Source organism: Bos javanicus, chromosome 2, assembly GCF_032452875.1.
Source record: "Bos javanicus breed banteng chromosome 2, ARS-OSU_banteng_1.0, whole genome shotgun sequence".
NCBI classification, from domain to species: Eukaryota; Metazoa; Chordata; class Mammalia; order Artiodactyla; family Bovidae; genus Bos; species Bos javanicus.
Genome location: NC_083869.1, coordinates 113,001,302 through 113,023,334, shown reverse-complemented (window position 1 = coordinate 113,023,334; position 22,033 = coordinate 113,001,302). Strand labels below are relative to the sequence as shown.

At 42.1% G+C, this 22,033-nt stretch overlaps 1 protein-coding gene across 11 annotated transcripts in view; it reads left to right on the top strand.

Moving 5' to 3' along the window:
• Window positions 1-19,070, top strand: part of DOCK10 (dedicator of cytokinesis 10) — a 304,984-nt gene extending 285,914 nt beyond the window's left edge. For 6 of the 11 annotated variants that reach the window (XM_061386560.1, XM_061386598.1, XM_061386552.1 and 3 more), the window contains 7 exons: window positions 7,034-7,180; window positions 9,302-9,512; window positions 11,190-11,380; window positions 13,241-13,341; window positions 13,983-14,121; window positions 15,407-15,482; window positions 18,317-19,070. In XM_061386560.1, the coding sequence (XP_061242544.1) occupies window positions 7,034-7,180; window positions 9,302-9,512; window positions 11,190-11,380; window positions 13,241-13,341; window positions 13,983-14,121; window positions 15,407-15,482; window positions 18,317-18,378 (927 nt within the window). In that variant the 3' untranslated portion in view covers window positions 18,379-19,070. The other 5 variants (XM_061386579.1, XM_061386544.1, XM_061386607.1 and 2 more) reach the window with 2 other exon arrangements.
• The last annotated feature ends 2,963 nt before the right edge of the window (window positions 19,071-22,033 follow it).

Below are 22,033 nucleotides of genomic sequence, written 5' to 3'. Positions count from 1 at the left end.
GAGAATGTGTATTGGGAGAGAAAAATGTGGCAATCTGCAGGAGGGGAGGAAAGAAAAGGACATGATCTTTCAAACCAGCAGTAAACAAAAAACAACTCTTGACCTTAATGAAACCTTCACAAGAAAAATGGCAGAAAACCCCATCAGGAAGGGAATGTGGGAGCTGAGGGATTGTAGGAGAAAGACAAGGGTTTTCCAGGAATGGCCACAAACTAACTGAGCAGTACAGAAGTGACAGATAAGATGTGAGTTCAGCAAACCTAAATTTGAGTCAACAACTGTTCCGGCGATCTTTCCAAAGAAAAAGTAATGAACTGCTGTTAGTTTTCTCTGGTCACGGAGACCAGAATGCCTACCTGATGGTTTCTCCAACCAACGTCTAAGATGCTGTTTACTAGACAGGTGGAAACGAAACAATTATGCTCCTTTCCAATGAGATTTTAATGCAGATGTTTACTTTTTTCTTCTTTTGGTCTTGATTGTTCCAGGCTGTGGTAAGTTCTCTCCCTCTCTCCATTTGCATGCCCTAATAAGCCTCACACTTCCCTCCGTATGGTTTTACTGAACCCTAACTTTTTTGTGCAAATGATCGGTCAGTACCAAGGTAAGATAATCCCACTTCCATTCATTTTGGAGTCATCCTGCATTTCTGGAACTAAATTGTGTTTATTCCAGTTATCTGAATTACAAAAATGTATACTTTGCTTTTCATATCTAATATCTTTCAGCACAGAGGTTGGTGTAGTATGAAAAGCTACATACACACACATACGCACACAGAGAAACATGGGCACCACATGTTTGAAATATATGGATAGTAGACTAACTGTTGGAACTTGCCTGCTCAGTTCAGGCCACCAGAGTTGCAGCTGATTAAGAAGAAAGCAATGGGCAGAATTTCAAAAGCTGTAGTGATGGCCATTGGTGGGTATCTTCTGGGGTCCTGAAAGGACTATACCTTTTCCAAATAAAATGAGTATTGTGGAGAAATAGGACTCTCTTTAGTAGTGAACTCTGAGCATTCTTAAAGGCAGTGGTATTAATTCCCAGTATAAGTGATAAACTACAGTAAATCAGGTTAAGTCTCCTCAGATGTAAAAAGAACCTATGTAAAAAAAATTGGAGGACAAGCCAAAGGCAGTACATGACAGCACCTAGAGATTTGTGACACAGGATTTTCCCTGTTATTTTGAACTGTATGAACTTTCCCACATTCAACCATTTTTTACTTACAAAGATGGCAATTTCATGTGGCTCAAAAAATTACTTTTGAAAAGAAGTGAAAGTGTTCATAGCTCTGTTGTATCTGACTCTTAGTGGCCCCAGGGACTGTAGCCCATCAGGCTCCACTGTCCATGAAATTCTCCAGGCTAGAATACTAGAGTGGGTAGCCACTCCCTTTTCCAGGGGATCTTCCCCACCCAGGAATCAAACTCGGGTCTCCTACATTACAGACAAATTCTTTACTGTCTGAGCCACCAGGGAAACCCAGCTGGCAAGGCAAATTCTTTCAGTATTCACACATTGTCCACAGCTCTGCTTCTCTGACTAGTACATACTTTTTTGTAATTCTTTAAATCCCTTCCCCTATCCATACCATATCAGTATTTTCTACCTTCATTTGTAAATTTGGGGTCATGGGTCCTCAACTCACCTACTAAAAGAATACTTGAAAACCCCTCTAACTAAATAGACTTGGGGGGAAAGGGGAAGGATGGGAGAGAGCTACTTTCAAATGTCCTAACCTTGTTCTTTTTGCAGATTTCTCAGTAAAGTGTGCTGACCGTGCACCTGATGTTTTGTATGCTGCTAGTGTTCTCAGTTGTCTTTGATTTGAAAGTCAAAGTGAGCTTAAAAAGCAAAATGTCGTGTGAAATCTGCAGACCCAAGTACATGCCTGAACATGGTGCTCTGTAAACTCAAACCCCAGCTGCCTTTGAACAAAGGAGAACTAATGGAGGTCATTGTGATAAACAGCCTCTTTGATGACTCCTCAGTCACCATTGTTCAAATGATATTCAGATACCTGTCCCCAGACTCCAAACGAAGCACGTGAACTATTGTGTTCAATGGCAGCAGACAATGCACGTCACTTCATATTTGATGATAAAGAAATAACCAAATAGATTGGCACATTCCTCGAACATGTGCAGAATGAAGGTGCTAAAGATCTAAGAGAAAATCTTGACTATTTCACTAGCATAATCCCCATGGTCAGACATAATTTCCTTTTCATCACAGTACCTTATGTCCCTGTAAAATTCACTTTTTAATATTCAAACTGATGTCTCAAAATCATGCTCCAAGGATTATGGGAATATAATATGTGATCAACTCGTTGCCTCCACAAAGGCCTTTGTGTAAATATTTCAGTGTCCCCTGTAGACCAGTGCTTTCCCTTTACAGGGTTGACTAGAGTAATGTTATGTCTGCAATGAGCCAGACCCTGGAAAAGAATTTGGCAACTGTTCTTTTGCAGCAAGAACTTTAAAAACGCAAGTCTTGCATAGCATGACTTTTGTAATCCAACACCCTGGCATCATTGACTATGGAAATTTTACACAGAGCTGACTACATGAAACATCCCCCCAAGTGTCCCTGAAGTATTCATTTTAAGAGTAATGAATTGCCAGTAGTGATCAAACAACCACTGTAATCAATGAAATCCTTAGGCTCTGGTATTTAGCATGAAAGCAAGTAAGTGAATACTCATTGCATAACTTAAAACATCAGATGGCCCTGGGATGAAATGAGTGAAAGGCCTGGGGAATTTGATTCTATTCATCAAAGGATTGATTCTGTGATTCTGTGATTCTCAATCATGCCTACATGGGTATAGATACATTTTAAAATCTTGATAGAAAAGGGGGTTGGGGTTCGGAGGGAAGAGCATTTGTACTGGGTACAACCATCACCTTCATGTCAGTGTATGATATACCCTTCTGGCTCCCCTCTTATATGAAAGTCATTGAGAAACATATATATACTGGGGTTCCTATTTCTGTGAAACCATTTCTCTGCACCTGTGAAGTTTTCTTTTCTTAGTATTCAGCCTATTATGATTTTCTGACCCATCTTTATACACGAGATTCCCCTTTGGATGCATTCCTCTGTGAGCGTTGAGTCAGTGGAATATAATAGCAGGGGCAGTTACATGTGATGTCCCAGTAATGATCTAGAGCTATTGCAGGATTCTGAAATACCTACCAAAACATCTAAGAAGGAGCCGATGATTTTTGTTGTCAATTTGTTGACGTATATTTTTATCATAACCTGTTGCTTTGAAATGTCATAATCTGTGCATCTTAACTCTACTGACTCAAAGTCCATGTTTAACTTGGACACGTGCCGATTCCTAACCATGGCAGATCAGGGAGTTGTTGCCATGTAAAATGACACTTTAAAAAGTCAGCCTAGCTAGGGAAATGCAGAGGTCACATTTCCTGATGCTTTGAAATGCACTTTTCTCATCACTTCGGAGCAAAAGCAAAAGAGAAACTGCCCCTAGGTTTTCTTCACCTTGGGTCCTATTTATAAGTCAATTATTTCATGCACAGAGCATTAAAATTCCTTAAGATAGTCTCCTGTTCGTCACTGGGCTTTGCTTTGATGGTTTCCTTGGATAAAAGGCAAGCTCACATCCTAGCCATTTTCAGAGATGCCATTTCTCTGGCTCCATAAGCTCTTACACAAAGCCTGGCAGACAGCAGATTAACATGTATTCTGCTACACCAGCTCCTTTCTATTCATTTTATAAAATCGTCTCAATAGGTTTGTATCTCCATGTTCTATAAATTGATTAATTCTAATCATAATTCTTTCTGATCAATCACTTACCAAAATATCAAAATAAGCATCAATAGTCCATTTACAATAAGGAAAAGTGTAATTCCCAAGCAAGAGAACTTGAGTGTGTATTTTTAAGCACTCAAAACTCAGTTAAACTATTTACCTCGTATTGTGTGTATGTGTGTGTGCTCAGTATTGTCTGACTCTGTGACCCTATGGACTGTAACCCACCAGGCACCTCTGTCCATGAGCTTTTCTCAGCAAGAATACTGGACTGGGTTGCCATTTCCTCTTTGAGGGAACTTCCCAACCCAGGAATCAAACCTGTATCTCCATTGCAGGCGGATTCTTTGCCGCTGAGCCACCAGGAAAGCCTTGCCTTATATTAGCCAGAACTCAAATTGCTCTGACAGTGTTTTCCTTTATTACTGTTATTATGCTCATCATAGCCAACAATCTCCGGTAGGCTGGGCACTGCCCTTAGGGTCTCCTAAGTCTAAATCTGTACTGATTCCCATCCTCCAGACCAAGGTGTAAGAATGAAAGAAAGTCACAGGTCATGATGAAGGCCACAAAGGTCATAGGAATGACAATAAAATACTGTTCTTTCCACTCCTTTTTTGCTAACTCTGCACTCAGAAATTTGTTAGGGGGAAAAAATTCACAGTGAAAATGTTTCTTTGTGCTAGTTTTCACACCTTGATGAAAAAATCTTTTCCTTAAATTTGGAAACATTTTTCTCATTGAAATGGAAGCTGTAAACGTGGCTTGAGCTATTGCCCTGTGGGGATTCTAGTTGATGGCCTCAGAAGTCAGTTCTCTTTTGTGTCAGTCTGTCAATTTTAGTCACTTACTTCTGACCTTGAATCAGACAAAACTCCATAAAGCATCAACAGGAAAAAACCTAGCAGGCTGGAAGTCATGTGGGATAGGGTCAGACCTCACTACCCCTACAGAGTCTCGAAGAATGATGAGAGGCTTTGCTTGCTTTTAACATCACACATCACTGTTGTAGCAGTCTGGAGTCAAGGTACTCACAATCTGCTGTATTGGTCTTGAACATTTCTCAGAGAAATTGTTCAATAAAAACACCTGTACCAAAAGCAATGGAATCTTTTCAAGCTATACTTGGTGCAAATACAAGTGCAAATACATGCTTTTAAGATGTATGCTCTCTAAGAACGGCCTCATTCATCTGTTTATTCATTCAGCTAACGGGCAGGGATGTCTCTCTTAAGACCAGGCCCAGTGCTAAACACTGGACATGCAGTGCGGAACAGGACACGTTCCTGCCTCCAAAAAGCCCAGAGTCAGTCAGGGAAACAGCAAGGAAACAGGCGATTACCTGCTTAACAGGAACTGTGCTGGTGAATGTGCCTTGTTCCTTGTCATCAGTTACAGCCCATTTATGATACCAAGTATACTCTTCGTGCAGAGAAGGCAATGGCACCCGACTCCAGTACTCTTGCCTGGAAAATCCCATGGACGGAGGAGCCTGGTAGGCTGCAGTCCATGGGGTCGCTAAGAGTCGGACACGACTGAGCGACTTCACTTTCACTTTTCAGTTTCATGCATTGGAGAAGGAAATGGCAGCCCACTCCAGTGTTCTTGCCTGGAGAATCCCAAGGACGGGGGAGCCTGGTGGGCTGCCGTCTATGGGGTCTCGCAGAGTCGGACACGACTGAAGTGACTTAGCAGCAGCAGCATACTCTTCGTGATGGTCAAACAGCAGTGAAAGCGCTTTGCGAGTATAAAGCACCATACCGATGTGAGTTGTGATCAGTATTCTCAGATCACCTCACATTAGCTGTGGGGGAAAAAAACCAGCAACAGAATATTTTACCCAAATTTTTATATAATGAGTATGTTTTTAATGGTCAAAAATATAAAACAAGCAAAAAAAAAAAAAGTATAGCTGAGGTATTTTATGACCTCTAGTATCTTCACTCAACCCTTAAAAGTTATTTCCTGGGCTTGCCTAGTGGCCCAGTGGTAAAGAATCCACCTGCCAATGCAGGAGACACCATTCAATCCCTGATCTGGAAAGAACCCACAAGCCACGGGGCAACTAAACCCATGTGCCACAACGACTGAGCCTGAGCTCTAGAGCCAGGGAGCCACAGCTACTGAGCCCATCTGCCGCAGCTACTGAAGCCCGCATGCCCTAGAGCCCGCGCTCCGCAACACGAGAAGCCACCGCATGAGAAGCCCGTGATCGCAACTAGAGAGCAGCCCCGGCTCTCCGCAGCTAGAGAAAAGCCCGTGCAGCAACAAAGACCCAACACAGCCCACAAAATTGTTATTATTTTTTTTAAGTTGCTTCCTTAGGGTAAACTCTGCAGTCAGAAGATTCCAGATGCACTCGGGTTCTTAACTGCAGACTTTCTCCAGTTGTCTGAAGCCTCATGTCTTCCATAGAAAAAATGCTTCTGTGTCTCTTCAATGAGAAAGAATTATAAAGATTGTCCCCATTTTCCTCAAAGGAAACTTCCCTTCCCCAAAACAAATTAACAGAGCTTAAAACCTACTTGCTCCTATGACATAAAAATGATGACATGGTTAATTTACTACTTTCAATCTTATGAGATCTAGCTTTGCAAGAATGTAAGCAATCTATCAGTAAAGTGAATTGAATGATGAAATTGCATACAGCCGAGTTCCATCGGGCCCCTCATGAAATATTAATATAAAATAATTTTTAAACTAGCAGTACTTGGGAGCATAACACAAGTAATTTCTGTTATGGCTTTTCATCTCCAAGGATGTGGGATGAGATCAACCCGTTTAGATCCCTTCATGTGCCCCTATGGTTTTTCCTATGCTAGTTTCCAAGATTTGCAGAACTATTCATTAAAAATGATACCGCTCCTTGAAAAAAATACCAGAGTACTCCAGACTTTGTGTTCTACACCAAACTACCACAGGAGGGCATTCTTCCCCTAAAATATATACAAGCAGGGATTACCAGTGATTTCTACTAATATAGAAAAACATGTGGAAGGTACCTCTGGAGGTTCTTTGGTCTGACTGGGGAATATTTGCATTAATGACTGATTCTAATATGATATTTTGCTTTCTTCACCTGATTTTTCTCTGATTGTGAATTTTATAGGGAGCTAACCTGTGGCATGGATGTCAACCAAAAGACTGGCTGTAATATCTAAGTAAATGGTTTTTGTTTAGCTCATGACTTGCAGTTGGAGTTCTCTAGTAAAATTGGTGGTTCACTATATGTCTTCTGTAGGGATTTTTTGAAGAAGAAGAAGGCAAAGAGTATATTTATAAAGAGCCTAAGCTGACAGGTCTCTCTGAGATTTCTCAAAGACTGCTCAAGCTCTATGCAGATAAATTCGGAGCAGACAATGTGAAGATAATCCAGGACTCCAATAAGGTAGGAGAATATTCGTGCAGGTGCAAAGAACTGATTTCCTTTTTACTTCACTACATTTATTAAAGTTTTAAATTTTTTTGCCTGACTATGCAAAGTAAACTACCTGAGCTCTTTTGGTTGTTTGTTTACTGGTTGACTGATTGGTGATGGGAGGGGGAGAGTCAAAAACTTTGTGTGTATTTGAGTAGCTTTTAGATAATCTTAAAAACAACTTACCAGCCCCTGCATCCCTCCCATGGTTTGTTTGCATTTGAATAGCAACCAAAGGGTTAAAGCAATTGGGCCCCATGATGGACTAGGAGAAAATAGCAAGAAATTATTTATTCAGTCATGGAGGTCTTCCTGGGTCATAAGAATTTGGAAATCTGCCCTCTTGTGACGGTACCAGACTTGCCAATCCCATTGTACTAAGCTGCAAACATCCAACTAACCTCCTCCCGGCTCCAGGAAGCAAACACTTACATCCTCTAATGAGATTACTCAGAATCTCTCTAATATACTTTGATTCATTTAGCCAACCTTAACTGAATACCTACTGCATTCCAGGCCCAGAACTAGGAGCTGGGGCAAACAGTCTCTTCCTTCCAGAGCTCACAGTTCACACGGGGCTAGGAAAAGGAGGATGTGTGCAAAAAGCTGGTTAAATAGAGTGCAGTGAGGTACCACAGGTGACGCGGTCTACGCCTTCAAGTCATACAGGGAAAGCTCAGGGCTGGGGCTCCCTGAACACCTCATTCTTGGTTGGGTGACGCTTCACAGAGGGCATGATGTTTGAGCTGGGGATTGTAAGGTGAGAGGTAAGAAGGTATTTGCTGGAAGCAAAGGGTAGCTGAGAAACCAGCACATGCAATGATGGGGGTATTTAGGGGAAGGTGTGTTTGAGGAATGGGAGGTCTTTGAAGCACAGTTTGGATAGAAGAATGTGACAGAAGGTGGAGCTAGAGAAGATGGTTTGTACTCTATTGTATTGGCCTCTGTTGGGCTACAAAAGAGGTCTTTTATCCTTTTCCTCTTTTGCAAAGCTGGTATTTAGAAGGATATAAGATCTGGATAGAAGATTAGATTTCTGAATCTGGGCAGAAGTTGTTACAAATGTGTTCATCATTCTTAACTTGAAAGGTGCAAACTCCTTCCCCATAAAGAAGGACAGAACTCAAACCACTATCATGGTCGCCCTCCTACATGGAAAGTAGAGGCAGCTCCTAGTGGTGAGAGAAATGCCAAATTTGGTGTCAGAACAACTGGAGTCTTCATTCCACTGTGCTACCACTTAGCAGCTGGTGGTCCATCCTGGCGAAGGTGGTTGGTCACTCTGAGTCTCCATTTTTTAATCTGTAAAAATGGTTATACTTATATCCATCCTACAGTAGCATTACAAATTAATTCATGAGCCTCCTCAAATCTCTTGAATTAGATAAGCAGTGGATGGGTGAATGGATGGAAAAAGTTGGAAGAAGTTTAAAAACTCTTCAAGAAGTCATTAGAAAAGAGGCAGGGAGCAGGGAGGACCTTTCGCCTCTTTTCCATGCTATTTGTCAAGGCTACTCACCAAAACAGAGTTAGTTTTAAAAGTTATATAGAATAACTTATTGCAGATTAGAGAAGGCGAGAAATTGAAAAGAAAAATGTTTGCAATCACGTGACAGGTTATCAGTTAATCTTCTAAACCAATGAGGAACCTCCTAACACATTACAAGCCCATAGCTCATGGCTCCAGCCTAGGTAACATGGCTAATTGTAGAGAGAAAAAGAGATGTATTTCCACTCTTAACACGCTTGATTCAAGCCAAAGATGAAGATATTGAATACAGAAAAGAAAGAAAATAAAAGATTAAATAATATGTCATAGCCAAGTACTTTTATTTCAGAGCCCCAGGGACTTAGCACAGCTGGCTCCGATTTGTTCTCTGTCACCATCTGGCTGCTTGACCACAGTCCAGCCAATTACTCTTTCTGTGGTTTCCATTCACCCAGCCCTCAGATGATGTCATTGGCCATTTTCATCCAAGGGAAAAGGGACGGCTCAGAACGCCAAGCTGCAGGGGTACTGGGCTCCCCACCTTTCTTCCAGGAGCACCCCAGGCCCACCACTCTTTCTCTGCGCACAATGTGTTAAAACAGGTGAACCCCAAGGATTTGGACCCAAAATACGCCTACATCCAGGTGACCTATGTCACGCCATTCTTTGAGGAAAAGGAAATAGAGGACCGGAAGACGGACTTCGAAATGCACCACAATATCAACCGCTTCGTCTTTGAGACGCCCTTCACGTTGTCGGGCAAGAAGCACGGTGGCGTGGAGGAGCAGTGCAAACGGAGGACCGTCCTGACAAGTAAGTGCTGGTCCCCAAGTGCACGTCCCCCTGCAGGGTCCTGGGTTAGGCTGGACTCAGGAAATCAAGACACTTCAGTCTTGCAGCGTGCATGCATTCGTGCTAAGTCGCTTCAGTCAGGTCCAATTCTGTGCAGCCCTGTGGACTGTAGCCCGCCAGGCTCCTCTGTCCCTGTGATTCTCCAGGCAAGAATACTGGAGTGGGTTGCCATGCCCTCCTCCAGGGGATCGTCCCAACCCAGGGGTCGAACCCAGATCTCTTACCTCTCCTGCATTGGCAGGCAGATTCTTTACCACTAGCATCACCTGGGAAGCCCCTCAATCTTGCAGACAAGGACCTAACATGTGCTAACTTGGAAATGAGTGCCAGGAAGCCCAGACCTCCTCTTGTCCCTTGTCTGGAAACAAGAGACCCTTGACAAGTCAGCCAAAACAGAAACTGTCGTAGAGTTAGTCACTTTATCCGCCGCTTCCCTTTAGATCTTCCAGTGATGATGGTCATGGTGTCTTGGGAAAGGCACTCTGAGCATTCCTCTCCTCTCTCCATGAACCTACCCTCAGTTATTGCAGAGTCAACTGCTCTCAGAAGTATGTGCTTTGGGGAAAGATTCTAAACCATTCGGGAATTCAGGTTTCTAATCTGTGAAACAGATGCAGAGGGTTTTCCTCCACCATCCCTTCCATACTATCTAGATCTATTCTATGAGCTGGTCATCCTTTCCACATTCAGTAAGTGCCTATAGGTGTCGGACAGTGTTTTGAGAATTCAAATAGATAAAACACAATTCATCCCTTCAAGGCGCTCACTGTCTGATAGGAAAAAGAGCCAAGCAAAGCAAGAATTTTAGGTGAGCCCAGCATGAGAAATGAAATGGGAACCCCCCAGAGAGGACTTTAAGGCAGACTCGGGTCGTGGGGAATAAACACAGGCATCTGAATGAATGAGACCCAAGGCATCTTCAGAGGTGAGCAATCCTGGGTTTTGCAGTAGGTACGTGGCTAGCAGTCACATCCAAACTATGAGAAAACAGTCATCTTCAGTAAACTTTACCAGAACTTTTGTAATAAAAAAAGAAACTAGAACAAAGCTATTATAGTCTATGCTTGTTGTTGTTTAATCACTAAGTCATGTCCAACTCTTTTGTGACCCCACAAGGCTCCATGGGATTTCCCAGGCAAGAATACTGGAGTGGGTGGGTGGCCATTTCCTTCTCCAGGGGATCTTCCCAATCCAGGGACTCAACCTGCATTCCCTGCATTGCAGACAGATCCTTTACCACTGAGCCACTGGGGAAGCCCCATAGTATGTGCTGTTCAGTATCTATTTAAGTCACAGCTTTATTGTGACTCAATGTAGTTTTTTTTTTTTGAACTACAAGTTGTAGTGGAAACTATTGTCTTTTCAGTGTTTAGAGACTCTAAATGTCTAGTCCAGCCTTGGCAATGAGGAGATGTCACTAGTGAAGTGGGGAAGAACATGCCAGGCAAAAGTAGCTGGGAGAAAAGTAAGAGGTGTGTGAGAGCACGGCACATAGAGAAAAATGGCTCACGTACATAGAGAACGTGCAGGATAGAATGTTCTGAGTGCAAAGACTCAGGGTCATCCTGGTCTTCAGGGGAACCCGTGACTTTTCACTAGCCCTTGACCTTGAAATGCTCTTGTATTGCTTTTGTGCAGCAAGTCACTTGTTCCCCTACGTGAAGAAGAGGATACAGGTTGTTAGCCAGTCAAGCACAGAACTGAATCCCATTGAAGTGGCGATTGACGAGATGTCCAAGAAAGTTTCCGAGCTTAATCAGCTTTGCACGATGGAAGAAGTGGACATGATCAGACTGCAGCTCAAACTCCAAGGCAGTGTCAGTGTAAAGGTGAGCGTCACCCAGAGCTGAGATGCACACAGTCAGTGGAACCTGGTACAAAAATGATGCCCCTTGGAATTCTTTGACAAAGAGTATGAGAGACATTTTTCTGGTTTTGATACCATCCAACACCTTTATCTGAATCTTTAAAATGTTGTTTCCTTGTGGAGGTACCAAACACCTAGGGGAAATCTTTCTTAGGTTTTAGCTAAAATAAAACTTATTTTTTTTCAACTGTCCTTTCCCATCTTCTCTGGATAAACTGTGTTCTATATTCTAAATTCTAACAAATGAATTAATGAATGAATTAGCATGGCTTTTTAAAATTTGTCAGAAACAGACGTACAAAATTGTTCAAAAACAAAAATGTTTAAATGTTTTTTCATTCATAAATGTGCATCAGTATTTATGTCAAGGTCCTGAGAGGAAGCAGATGGCCTGTTCACGGTGAGGAAATGAAGAGAATATAATTAAATAGACTCTTTTGAGAATGTATAAGCAGTATTTAGGAAAACCAAAGAGGGCAGGCACTTGGGGCATAAGACTGAGGGACTATCACCCTCCCCAAACCTTAAGACTCAGGGGAGAGAAGAGTTATTGGAAGAAGAGAGAGAGTTGAGAACCAACTCATGATAGACACACACAGTTTCTGCTGGGGAATTGCAAGGAGGAGGCCATGGGCCTAAATACTCTGACAGGGCTGAGACTAGGGTGCAGTGAGCGAGGCATTTCCCTTGGGCACAAAATTAAGGGAGCATCAAAAAACTCAGTAATCAAGCTAAAATAATACTTTAATGCTCCACTTCTAAAAATCAAAAGTAACTTCACAAAACCAGATTGAACAAAGTATTAAAATTTTAAATAAAGGCAGGCCAGTAACAGTGCCACACGGAGCCATGCAGGAGGCTGAGGCCAAAGGAAAACAGTACCACTGATCTTGATGCTGACCTGGCTCTCCTCTTCCCTGCCCACCTCTTGTCTGTATCCCCATGGCTGACTCAATGATAATAATTTCTTTAAAGCCAGAAGGCAAAAGAGCCATTGTTACACTCCAAATGGGACAGCTTCCCTCAGCACATGGCTGAGCAGTGGAAGGTTGAGAGGAATATGAAGAAACTAAGGCAAGTATTCTGTAGGGTCTGTCCTCTCTACCACACGGGCAGCAGCTGGTGAGCAAAGCCATCTGAATATGCCTCAAATACAGCCTTAGCTTCCTCCTTCTTTCACCTCCTTCCTTCCAGCCCCACAGTCATAGGCAAGGATCATACGCTCTAAAGAATGCAAACCCCTTCACTAATGAGAGCCTATGCATGCTTGTGAGCATGACCAGGGCCTGGCATTGTGCCTTCATCCAGCAAATCTAGAAAGTCCCTCCCTGGACCAGAATCTGCCAGACTGTCCAGTGAGACATGATAGAACAGTGGTTCCCGGCGCGATGCCGAGATCACGACCACTGCATAATGTCTCTTATTAGTAGCTGTGTGTTTGCTTGAATGTTTGTAGGGGGAAAAGTGACTAGCCCAGCAAACATTTGACTTCACAGATGTTGAATGTATTTAAGTAAATAAAGATGAGTCTAGTTTTCAGAGTTATTAAGAAAATAACAGTGCTTGCCGAATTTGTGGATATAGCAAAAACATGACATGGTGGCCACACGACTGAAGTTTAGGAAGGATGGCAAGGAAGTGTGGAGTTCAGATGCGTCCTCTAGTCGCTCACTGACTGGTCTAGAGACAGCAGATAAGACAGATACAAGGGGATGTGAGAGAATTAGGGGGGCCGCATGGTGGAGGCGCCTCTTTCTAGCCATGGAGAGGACTCCATGGAGGAGATATTACCGTTCTTAGCCAATTCTCTTCTCCCCAACAGGTTAATGCCGGACCAATGGCCTATGCACGGGCTTTTCTTGAAGAAACCAATGCAAAGAAATACCCTGACAACCAAGTAAAGCTTTTGAAGGAAATCTTCAGGTAAGACTTTCTCTGTTGAGCTGTTCTTCCTTGAATTCCTTCAGACAGGGCATCAGGAATGAATGCCCCCAGGGAGCCACTGACAGACCCTCTTCTCCGTAGCCTAGTTTATCAGCAGCCTGACTTCAAGTTGCCACTTTCTTATTTTGTTTTCTTTTAATGTTAATGTATTTGGCTGTGTCAGGTTTTAGTTGAGGCATGCAGGATCCTTGCATATGCAGGATCTTTCCTTGGGGTGCAGGAGCTCTCTGGTTGTAGTGTGTGGGCTTACTTGCCGCACGTATATATGGAATCTTAGTTTGCCTGACCAAGGATCAAACCCACCTCCTCTGCATTGCAAGACAAATTCTTAACCCTTGGATCACCAGGGAAGTCTGTAAATTGCCAGTTTCTGAAAGTGAAAGAAAGTGAAAGTCACTCACTGGTATTGGACTCTTTGCAACTTCACAGACTATACACTCCATGGAACTCTCCAGGCCAGAATACTGGAGTGGGTAGCCTTTCCCTTCTCCAGGGGATCTTCCCAACCCAGGGATCAAACCCAGGTCTTCCACATTGCAGGCAGATTCTATACTAGTTGAGCCACCAGGGAAGCCACTTTCTAGGGTTGCTTGTTAATTTGCTTATTGCCATCACTAAAGGCAATTTGCAGATGCGTGTGGCCAGGCCCTGGATGTGAATGAGCGCCTCATCAAGGAGGACCAGCTGGAGTACCAGGAGGAACTGAGGTCCCATTACAAGGACATGCTCAGCGAGCTCTCGGCAATCATGAATGAGCAGGTGAGGCTTTCCCCGTCTATGCATAGGAAGTGCCCATTTTATCCCCCATGCCACAAAGACAGGAAAGAGTCTCTTTCTTTTCCTGCTACTGAAATCCCTGCATTTTCACAAACACCTTGTTCCTGAGCTGTTCTCTCCCCCATGTACATCACCCCTTGTCTCAAAGGAGAGACATCAGATTGGAGAAAAATCTGTAGAAAAAGAAAATTGAGAACCCAGATGCTTTCCAGTTTTCAGAGACATTTATCCAAACCAGATGCGTGTTGGTTTTCTAGAACAGATGACGCCTAATTAGACACCAAGAGCACTGGGTGACGTTCCTGCTAGAGTTTATTACCACGCCCAGTGCCCCTGATTCAGGACCTCACAACCTCCAGGCTGGGATGTGCAGTTCCATAGTACTCCCACTAGGGGTCTCTGCACAGTTCTCAGGAAGAAGACAGGAACTTAGGGTCCTGGACTTCTATAGTCAAGGTTGCCTCTACAGAGACTGAGCCTCTAGACGATATGCAGATTGGGATAAACTTAACCCTCCATCCCACAAGCAAGTCATTCATGATTTCAGTGTGTTCCATAAGACTGCACAAAATGTAGACATTCAATAATCACTACTTTGGGGGGTATTGAGAATCAAGTGATCAAAACCAAATTCAGTTTGTTTGGGCCTACTTCCAGCATCCATCAACCCTCACACTCCACCTGGATGTCTCTTCACCCACCAGATGAAGAGTTAGATGTGTTCTTTACAGAATAACTGAGGGGGAGAACTTGAGCTAACCTCCCAATAGTGCCTCATGCATGGTAGCCATTCATTAAGTATTAATTCCCTCTCCTTTCCTAAAATGGAAAATGGTGTTTAGTGTTATTAATAAATAACACTGTCACAAAACATGAAATGTGTCATACCCTTCTTTTATTCTAATTAACTTTCCCATATTTTTTTTTCTCTTCTTTTCCATCTCATTCTACCCACATTTTAAGTTCTCCATAGCAGTTAGAGAAAGAAATGGTTATTTGACTTATGTTGCAAAGAAAAAAATCTCCTGGATAGGATTTTTAGTGGAGAAAGTGTTGGTTTGGAATTGTTAAGGGGTAATGGGAATTAAATACTCAGGAGTGATGCCTTAACAGATGGGGAAATCATAAATCTGAGAGTGAAACAAAAAGAACAAGCAATGGATCTGTACATTGGAAAAGATGACAAAGAAATGCTTGTTTCCAGCTGTAAATTGCATCTGACCTTGAAACTTTGGGCAAAAATGCTTTTCTCTTTTTTTCCTGGCAGCTCTGCCGCGGTCCATGTCTATACAGCTTCTGTTCCTCTGTGTCTAGTATTTCCCTCAGTACTGTAAGCAAAAGCGGTATGTTTTTCTTTCCTTATGTCGACTCTGTCCTTTGTGGCCTTCTGGTCTACCTGTTCCTTTTTCCCCAGGCACCTCCATAGTCACAAGTGTTCTGTAAAAATGCTTATTTAATTCAATCAACTTTGTTTCCATTTCAAGGTAGGTCAATATTAAAATAAAAAGCCTACTAAAATCAAAAAGCTAATTGACAACTTAGCGTTTAAAAGAAAAATATATGTCCTATCAACTTCTAAAATATATTTGAGCTCATTTGTATCCAAAATGAAGATTCATTATATCTCAAAGGGCTAAAAAAATAAAAAATAAAAAAACAGAGACAACGGCCAGGTGATTTAGAGGAAGGAAAATAACTTTTTTTCTAGAAAACTTTTGCTAACAGAAGCAGAATTTGACTCTGAGTGTCCGAGAAACTGACGTAAAGAAACTAATGGATTACACAGGTCTTATTATTTAGCAAAAGAAATAGATCTGTTGGCAGGAAAGATAAACTTTCTCCTGGTCCTGAGCCTCTATAGTGATTTGTCACATAGGTTTTATATATGGACAATGACTACAGTGTTCATGATATCCTCAAAAAAAAAAAAAAGTTTTCTTTAAAAATGTCTTACTCTATTAAATGGCCATTCCACATTTCCATCTTAGATTAAAATGAGGAAAAAATATTCACTTCTAACTCTGAAGAGGAAATTCTAGAAGAGGCACTATTTAATTGATAATTATCAACCACAAGTTTAAGTTAACCATAGCAAAACTATGTATTCTGCAGCAAAATAAGCTATCTTTATGACAAATATTGATAAGTGTCTTGAGTTGGTTGTAATGTCAGAAATAGCAAAAGATGGGGTCCTTAAAGTCCAAAGTAGTTTAAAAAGGGGGTGTAAATCTCAATTCAGATTTATAACAAAAAATGTTTGCTTCTTTCCTCAATATTTTTACTAAAAAGGCATTTGACTCTAATGTTTGGGTTGGCACTCTAGTAGAGGGAAGGGTAGTCAAATTTTAGCATAATCCTATAATGCATGAATGAGCCTTAATCTGTGACGCATGAATACCTTTACATACCTTGATACTCATCCACGTATTCTGGAAACAGATACATGTATAATTACAGTGAAGAGAGGAATTCTACCATTAAACTTGTTAACAATAGAAACAGAATGGATAGACAGACATAGAAAAACAGAAATAGAATTGATTATGCAGTTCATTCCGAGAGTGTCCAGAAAAGTCTAAGGTAAAAGGCAAACACTAAAGCCACTGCCTAATGAAAGAACCTTCAATATAAGGAGTGGGATGGAGCGGGATGAGGTAGACGCTCATGTGTAAAAATGGAGATGTGGACATGGAGCTGCTAAAGTGACAAGCAGGCAGCAATTACCTTTTCAGACAGCCAGGATGCCAAGCTATTTTATAAATGGCCAAAAACCATAAAAGCCTCTTTTGATGGAGGCCAAAGTAATACATATAACCATTGGATGAAACATAAGATGCTGATTTGCTGTCTGTTTCAGCGTTTAAAAGGATGACAGCATAGTGAAGTCAACACTGGTAACGGATAGCAAATATTAAAAAAAAAAAAAAAAACACAGGAGGGAACACATCTATTCTGTTACCGTGCCAAGCAGGCCAGATCCAAAGGCATGTTGCTTTTTGAGTTTCAGATACATTGTTTGCCAATGTATTTAAACAGAACTTGTGACACTGATCATAAGGAGAACTTATTGGTAGTATAAGGTACACGGATGCTGTGGGGACAGAGAAGCCATTCTGTCCCAGAAAAGCAGTAGAGCCAAAGCCTGGTAACGTGTAAAGTCAGTGAGAAAACCAGGAATTTTAAATATTCATTAAGCCTCTTCTGCACCAAGGTTTTAGAGGTGCCTGGGGTTTCTGGAATTGTTACTGTGTTCACATATCATTAGTTGAACAGATCTGACAGGGAAGTACAGTTAGGGCATATTAACATTATTTTCGAAAGTAAAATCAGGTCAAGGTATATATATTTTTCCTCCTATTTCCATTAATGGAAACATTTAAATGAGGCTTCAGATGTTTTCTTTGGAGGCAGATTTTGACAATACTTATTATGACCTTTGCAAATAAAATAAAATTCCAGAATTACTCAAACACATCCATAAGATTCATTCACATTTAAAAACATATCTGATAGTTGAAGAGAATCAGGAAACTACTTCAAATCTGGTCAACATGGCTGAGATGTAGGCTGGGAAGAAAAAGCTCTTCAGATTATACAGAGTGAAGTAAGTCAGAAAGAAAAACACCAATACAGTATATTAATGCATATATATGGAATTTAGAAAGATGGTAATGATGACCCTATATGCGAGACAGCAAAAGAGACACAGATGTAAAGAACAGATTTTTGGACTCCATGGGAGAAGGCGAAAGTGAGATGATTTGAGAGAATAGCACTGAAACATGTATAGTACCATGTGTAAAATAGATGACCAGTCCAAGTTCGATGCATGAAACAGGGCACTCAAAGCCGTTGCACTGGGACAACCCTGAGGGATGGGATGGGGTGGGAGGTGGGAGGGGGGTTCAGGATGGGGGACACATGTACACCCATGGCTGATTCATGTCAGTGTATGGCAAAAACCACCACAATATTATAAAGTAATTAGCCTCCAATTAAAATAATTTTTTTTAAAACTCAAGTTTGATAAGAGCATTTTCAAAATTTGCAGATTCCTTGTGGGGAAATTTTTTTTTAAAGTCAGTGTTCTGGGTTTTGCTTTTGTATTTGAAGTTATTAACACAGACCTCTCTATTATCGTTTTGTTTTATCGCATTGTGTTTTGTCCTGTCTGAAGATTACCTACCGGGACGACCCATCAAAGCGAGGAGTGGAGCGAACTTGCAGTCGAGTAATTAACAAGGCGGCTCCCTCTCTGCCCACGGTCTCTGTCTCACCCAGTGGAGAAGTTTGAGAAGTCCACAGCATCGGACACTCCTCCTTCAAGGGAACTCTGAATTTGCAGCTAATCTCGGGGAAGAGAAAGATAACATTTAATTTATTTGAAGTTTTTATGGTGGTGTTCATATTGTTTTTTACCTCGCTAGCTTGAGAATTTTGCCAGCCTCCAGATTTGCACATTTATTACAATTTTTTTTTTCCTTTGAGTGACGTTGATCAAGCCAAGCTAAATATATGCTATGAAATTCCAATGAATGTGTAATTCAAAAGCTGACTGTAAGTCTGCTGTCGGTCACATTATGTTCAATACCCAGTCCTCGCACACATATTTTGAAGGTCAAAGTGAATGTTTTTGTAACATTTAAGCATATTTCAGATGTAAATAGAAGATTGTAAAATATATGGTTTTTACCAAATTTAAAAGAACCTTTTTAGGTATTACTTATGACAGTGCTAAAATTATATGAATAACATTTCAGATACTGTTATTAAAATATTTGTGTATGTGTACAAAAGTGTTGATAAATACTAATCTTTAAAGTTTGTGGAGTTTCTTTATTTGTAATATATGTGCTCTTAAAAGCAATGAGATGTGAAATTATGGAAGCCTTTTGTTGTTCATAGAAATAAAAAAATACAATTACTTTGCATTTGGTTCCCTCTTGAAGAGAGTTGCCACTAAAAGTGGTTCATGGGACCGGGCAGCTGCTGAATGCCTACTTATGGTTTATGATGCCTTAGCAAGAAGTCGGGACAAGGACTTGAACCTCAGCAGGACAAAGATTCGAAGATCAACTGGACAGACCAGGGTTTTCCAATCCCAAGAGATAACTAGACTGATTGGAAGAAGATACATTGAATCAGAATCTTAAGGGTTATGGTGATTTTTAGGACTCTGCACAGATATTCCATTCTATATATGTGTGGTGGGATTGCATTCCGTACCTTTTTTTTTTTGGTTGCACTGGGTCTTTGCTGCTTCGCACAGGCTTTCTCTGGTTGCAGGAAGAAGCAGGGGCTACTCTGTTGCAGTGCACAGGCTTCTCATTGCAGTGGCTTCTCTTGTGGAGCACAGGCTCCAGGCGAGCAGGCTTCAGCAGCTGCAGCATATAGACTCAGGAGTTGCAGCACATGGGCTCAGTAGCTCACCAGCTTACTTGCTGTGCAGCATATGGAGTCTTCCCAGCCCTGGGATTGAACCTGTGTCCCCTGCATTGGCAGGCTGATTCTTACCCACTGTGCCACCAGGGAAGTCCTTGTGCCTTTTTGAAGCTAGAGTTGACCACTCTTTAGCCATTGAAAGTCAGCCAGTCCAGGTCCTGCTTGCTTGACTACACATACACCCTGCAGTAGACCCACAGTGTTCTACTCACTTGAAAACAAAACAAAACCAAAGCAACGGCTTTGCTGATGGGCCAGTGGTTAAGAATCTGCCTGCCAATGCAGAGGATCTTCACGACCCAGGGACTGAACCCGGGCCTCCCACATTGCAGGCAGATTCTTTCCTGTCTCAGCCCCCTGGGAAGCCCCCCACCACATAAACCCAGCCCATATACATCAGGATTCAGCTGAATTCACACCTGTGGTGGCCACTGTGATAGGACACCCAGAGCCACCTTTCAGGGTTGAGACTCCTGTTTCCCCAGCAGCCAGCTCTCTAGGAAACTCACATTCAATGACTGGTTGAATGGCAGGAAGGGCAAAGGCCTGGCCTCATTGTCTCAACTCAAGATGACTCTGAATGGCCATCCAGGTTCCCCAGCTCTGACTTGAGAGCAACCTGAGACTACATCACAGTTCATCTTCTCTCCATAAATCCTTTGAAAAGGATTCTTAGGAGACATGGACTCCCAACACATTTCCTGCATATAAATCTCCACGTCAGAGTCTGTTTCTTGGGGGAACAGATCAAGTCAAGAGCTTTTCCAGAAGCTTTGCTCACATGGACTTCTAATTCCCTGTCCTGCCTTAACACATACACCCATGTCATCCATTTTTCTCCCCTTGATTATGTTGTCAGTTATCATTTCACATGTCTGCGTGTTCTTTCCAACCATGTCAGGGCCGGCTTGAAGGAAGATTATGTCTTGATCTGCTCTGCAGTCTTGGCAATTCAAATTATTGCCCTGAACTTCAGAGTTTTGGAGTCATTTCTCAAAGTTGTGTTGGAATGGAGCCGTTCCAGAGAAAATGCTAGGGCAGGGAAAGGGGAGCCAAGGGGGAAAGAGTAGATTGTGGGAGGATGGATTTGGAGCTAGAAGTCACTGTCCGAACAAGTGTCCGTGAATCTCTTCTATAAGGAGATGTACGTTTTTTTAAATAATCAGCGTTGACTGCTTTTGGTTTGTTTTCAGTTCTCAGCCTTAGCAGGGTTTTGCCACTGAAGTATTTGGCACTGGATACGTACATCTGTGGAGCAAACTCAGGCAGCATTATTAACAACGTGATCTTTTCATTTGGAAGCTACCCAACTCCTCTCTGCTCCCAGCTCCTCTGTATCTTCGTGCCTCCCCATCGCCCAGTGACCTAATGTCGCTTCCCCACGGTCCCTGCTCCAGCCCTCCACCCAGTCTTGTCTTCCTCAAGCAGAATCCCCACCCCTTCTCCATCTCTGTTTGTCTTGCTTCCAGATGGATTCCAGTTCAAATACCAATTCCAGTCAAAACGAAGCTGTTGGGAATTCTCTGGTGGTTTGGTGGTTAGAACTCAAGAGTTTTCACTGCCGAGGGCATGGGTTCGATCCGTGGTCAGATGACTAAGATCCCACAAGCCACTGGATTGAGGATTATGTGAGACCACCTCTAGTCCCAGAAGGTATGGGCAACTGACCAGGCACTGGACAGGTGAGAGCAGTGCTGTGCTGTGATTTTCGCATTCCTGCGTGAAACCTGCTGAAACACTAACACCAAGCTGCCTCAAACTGTTGATCCAACGACTGATCGAAGGAAGAAGTGGTATGGTTTCCTGGGGAAATTGGTATCCTCAGAGGACAATCTTTCACTCAAAATAATGAATTTTGAATTGATGAAATTTTAGGTCTTCGGATAGTCTGCCAGTAAAGTTCTTCCTCAACCCACATCCCTCTCCACCATCTCACTGAACTAGCCATCATCTCTATCTAGGATATTCAGTTGCATTTAAGTGAAGTAATAAATGTGTTACAAACAGCCATACCTGGTTAAGATCTGAAGTCTCAGATATGTTCTTGGGCCAACCACTTTAGCTGTCTGAGAGAGGGCCACGATTGCTACTGAACAAGTGGTTCTGAAAATTAAATGCAAAACACAGCCATTTTGGGGTACTTTGTAGAGCAGCAGCAGCAGAGTGATATACATAGACAGCATATGTTCATTGAAATTTTTCAATTAGCAATCCTACCAGGTCACCCTATTTTCCCACACCATTCCAAAACAATCAGCATCTGATTCTTCTGATTCTCAAACAACAATCAAAGTCTGATGGCTACTGAGAGAGCCACCTGTATATAATGTGAAGAGGAAAATTCTGATAATGTGAGAAAGTTGTCTGGGATCTTGAATTTTCTAAGGGTGAGAAGAAGTTTAAGAAGAGCTAAGAGTTGGCATCTGAGAACTCTCTAGGAGTGTCCTTTGCA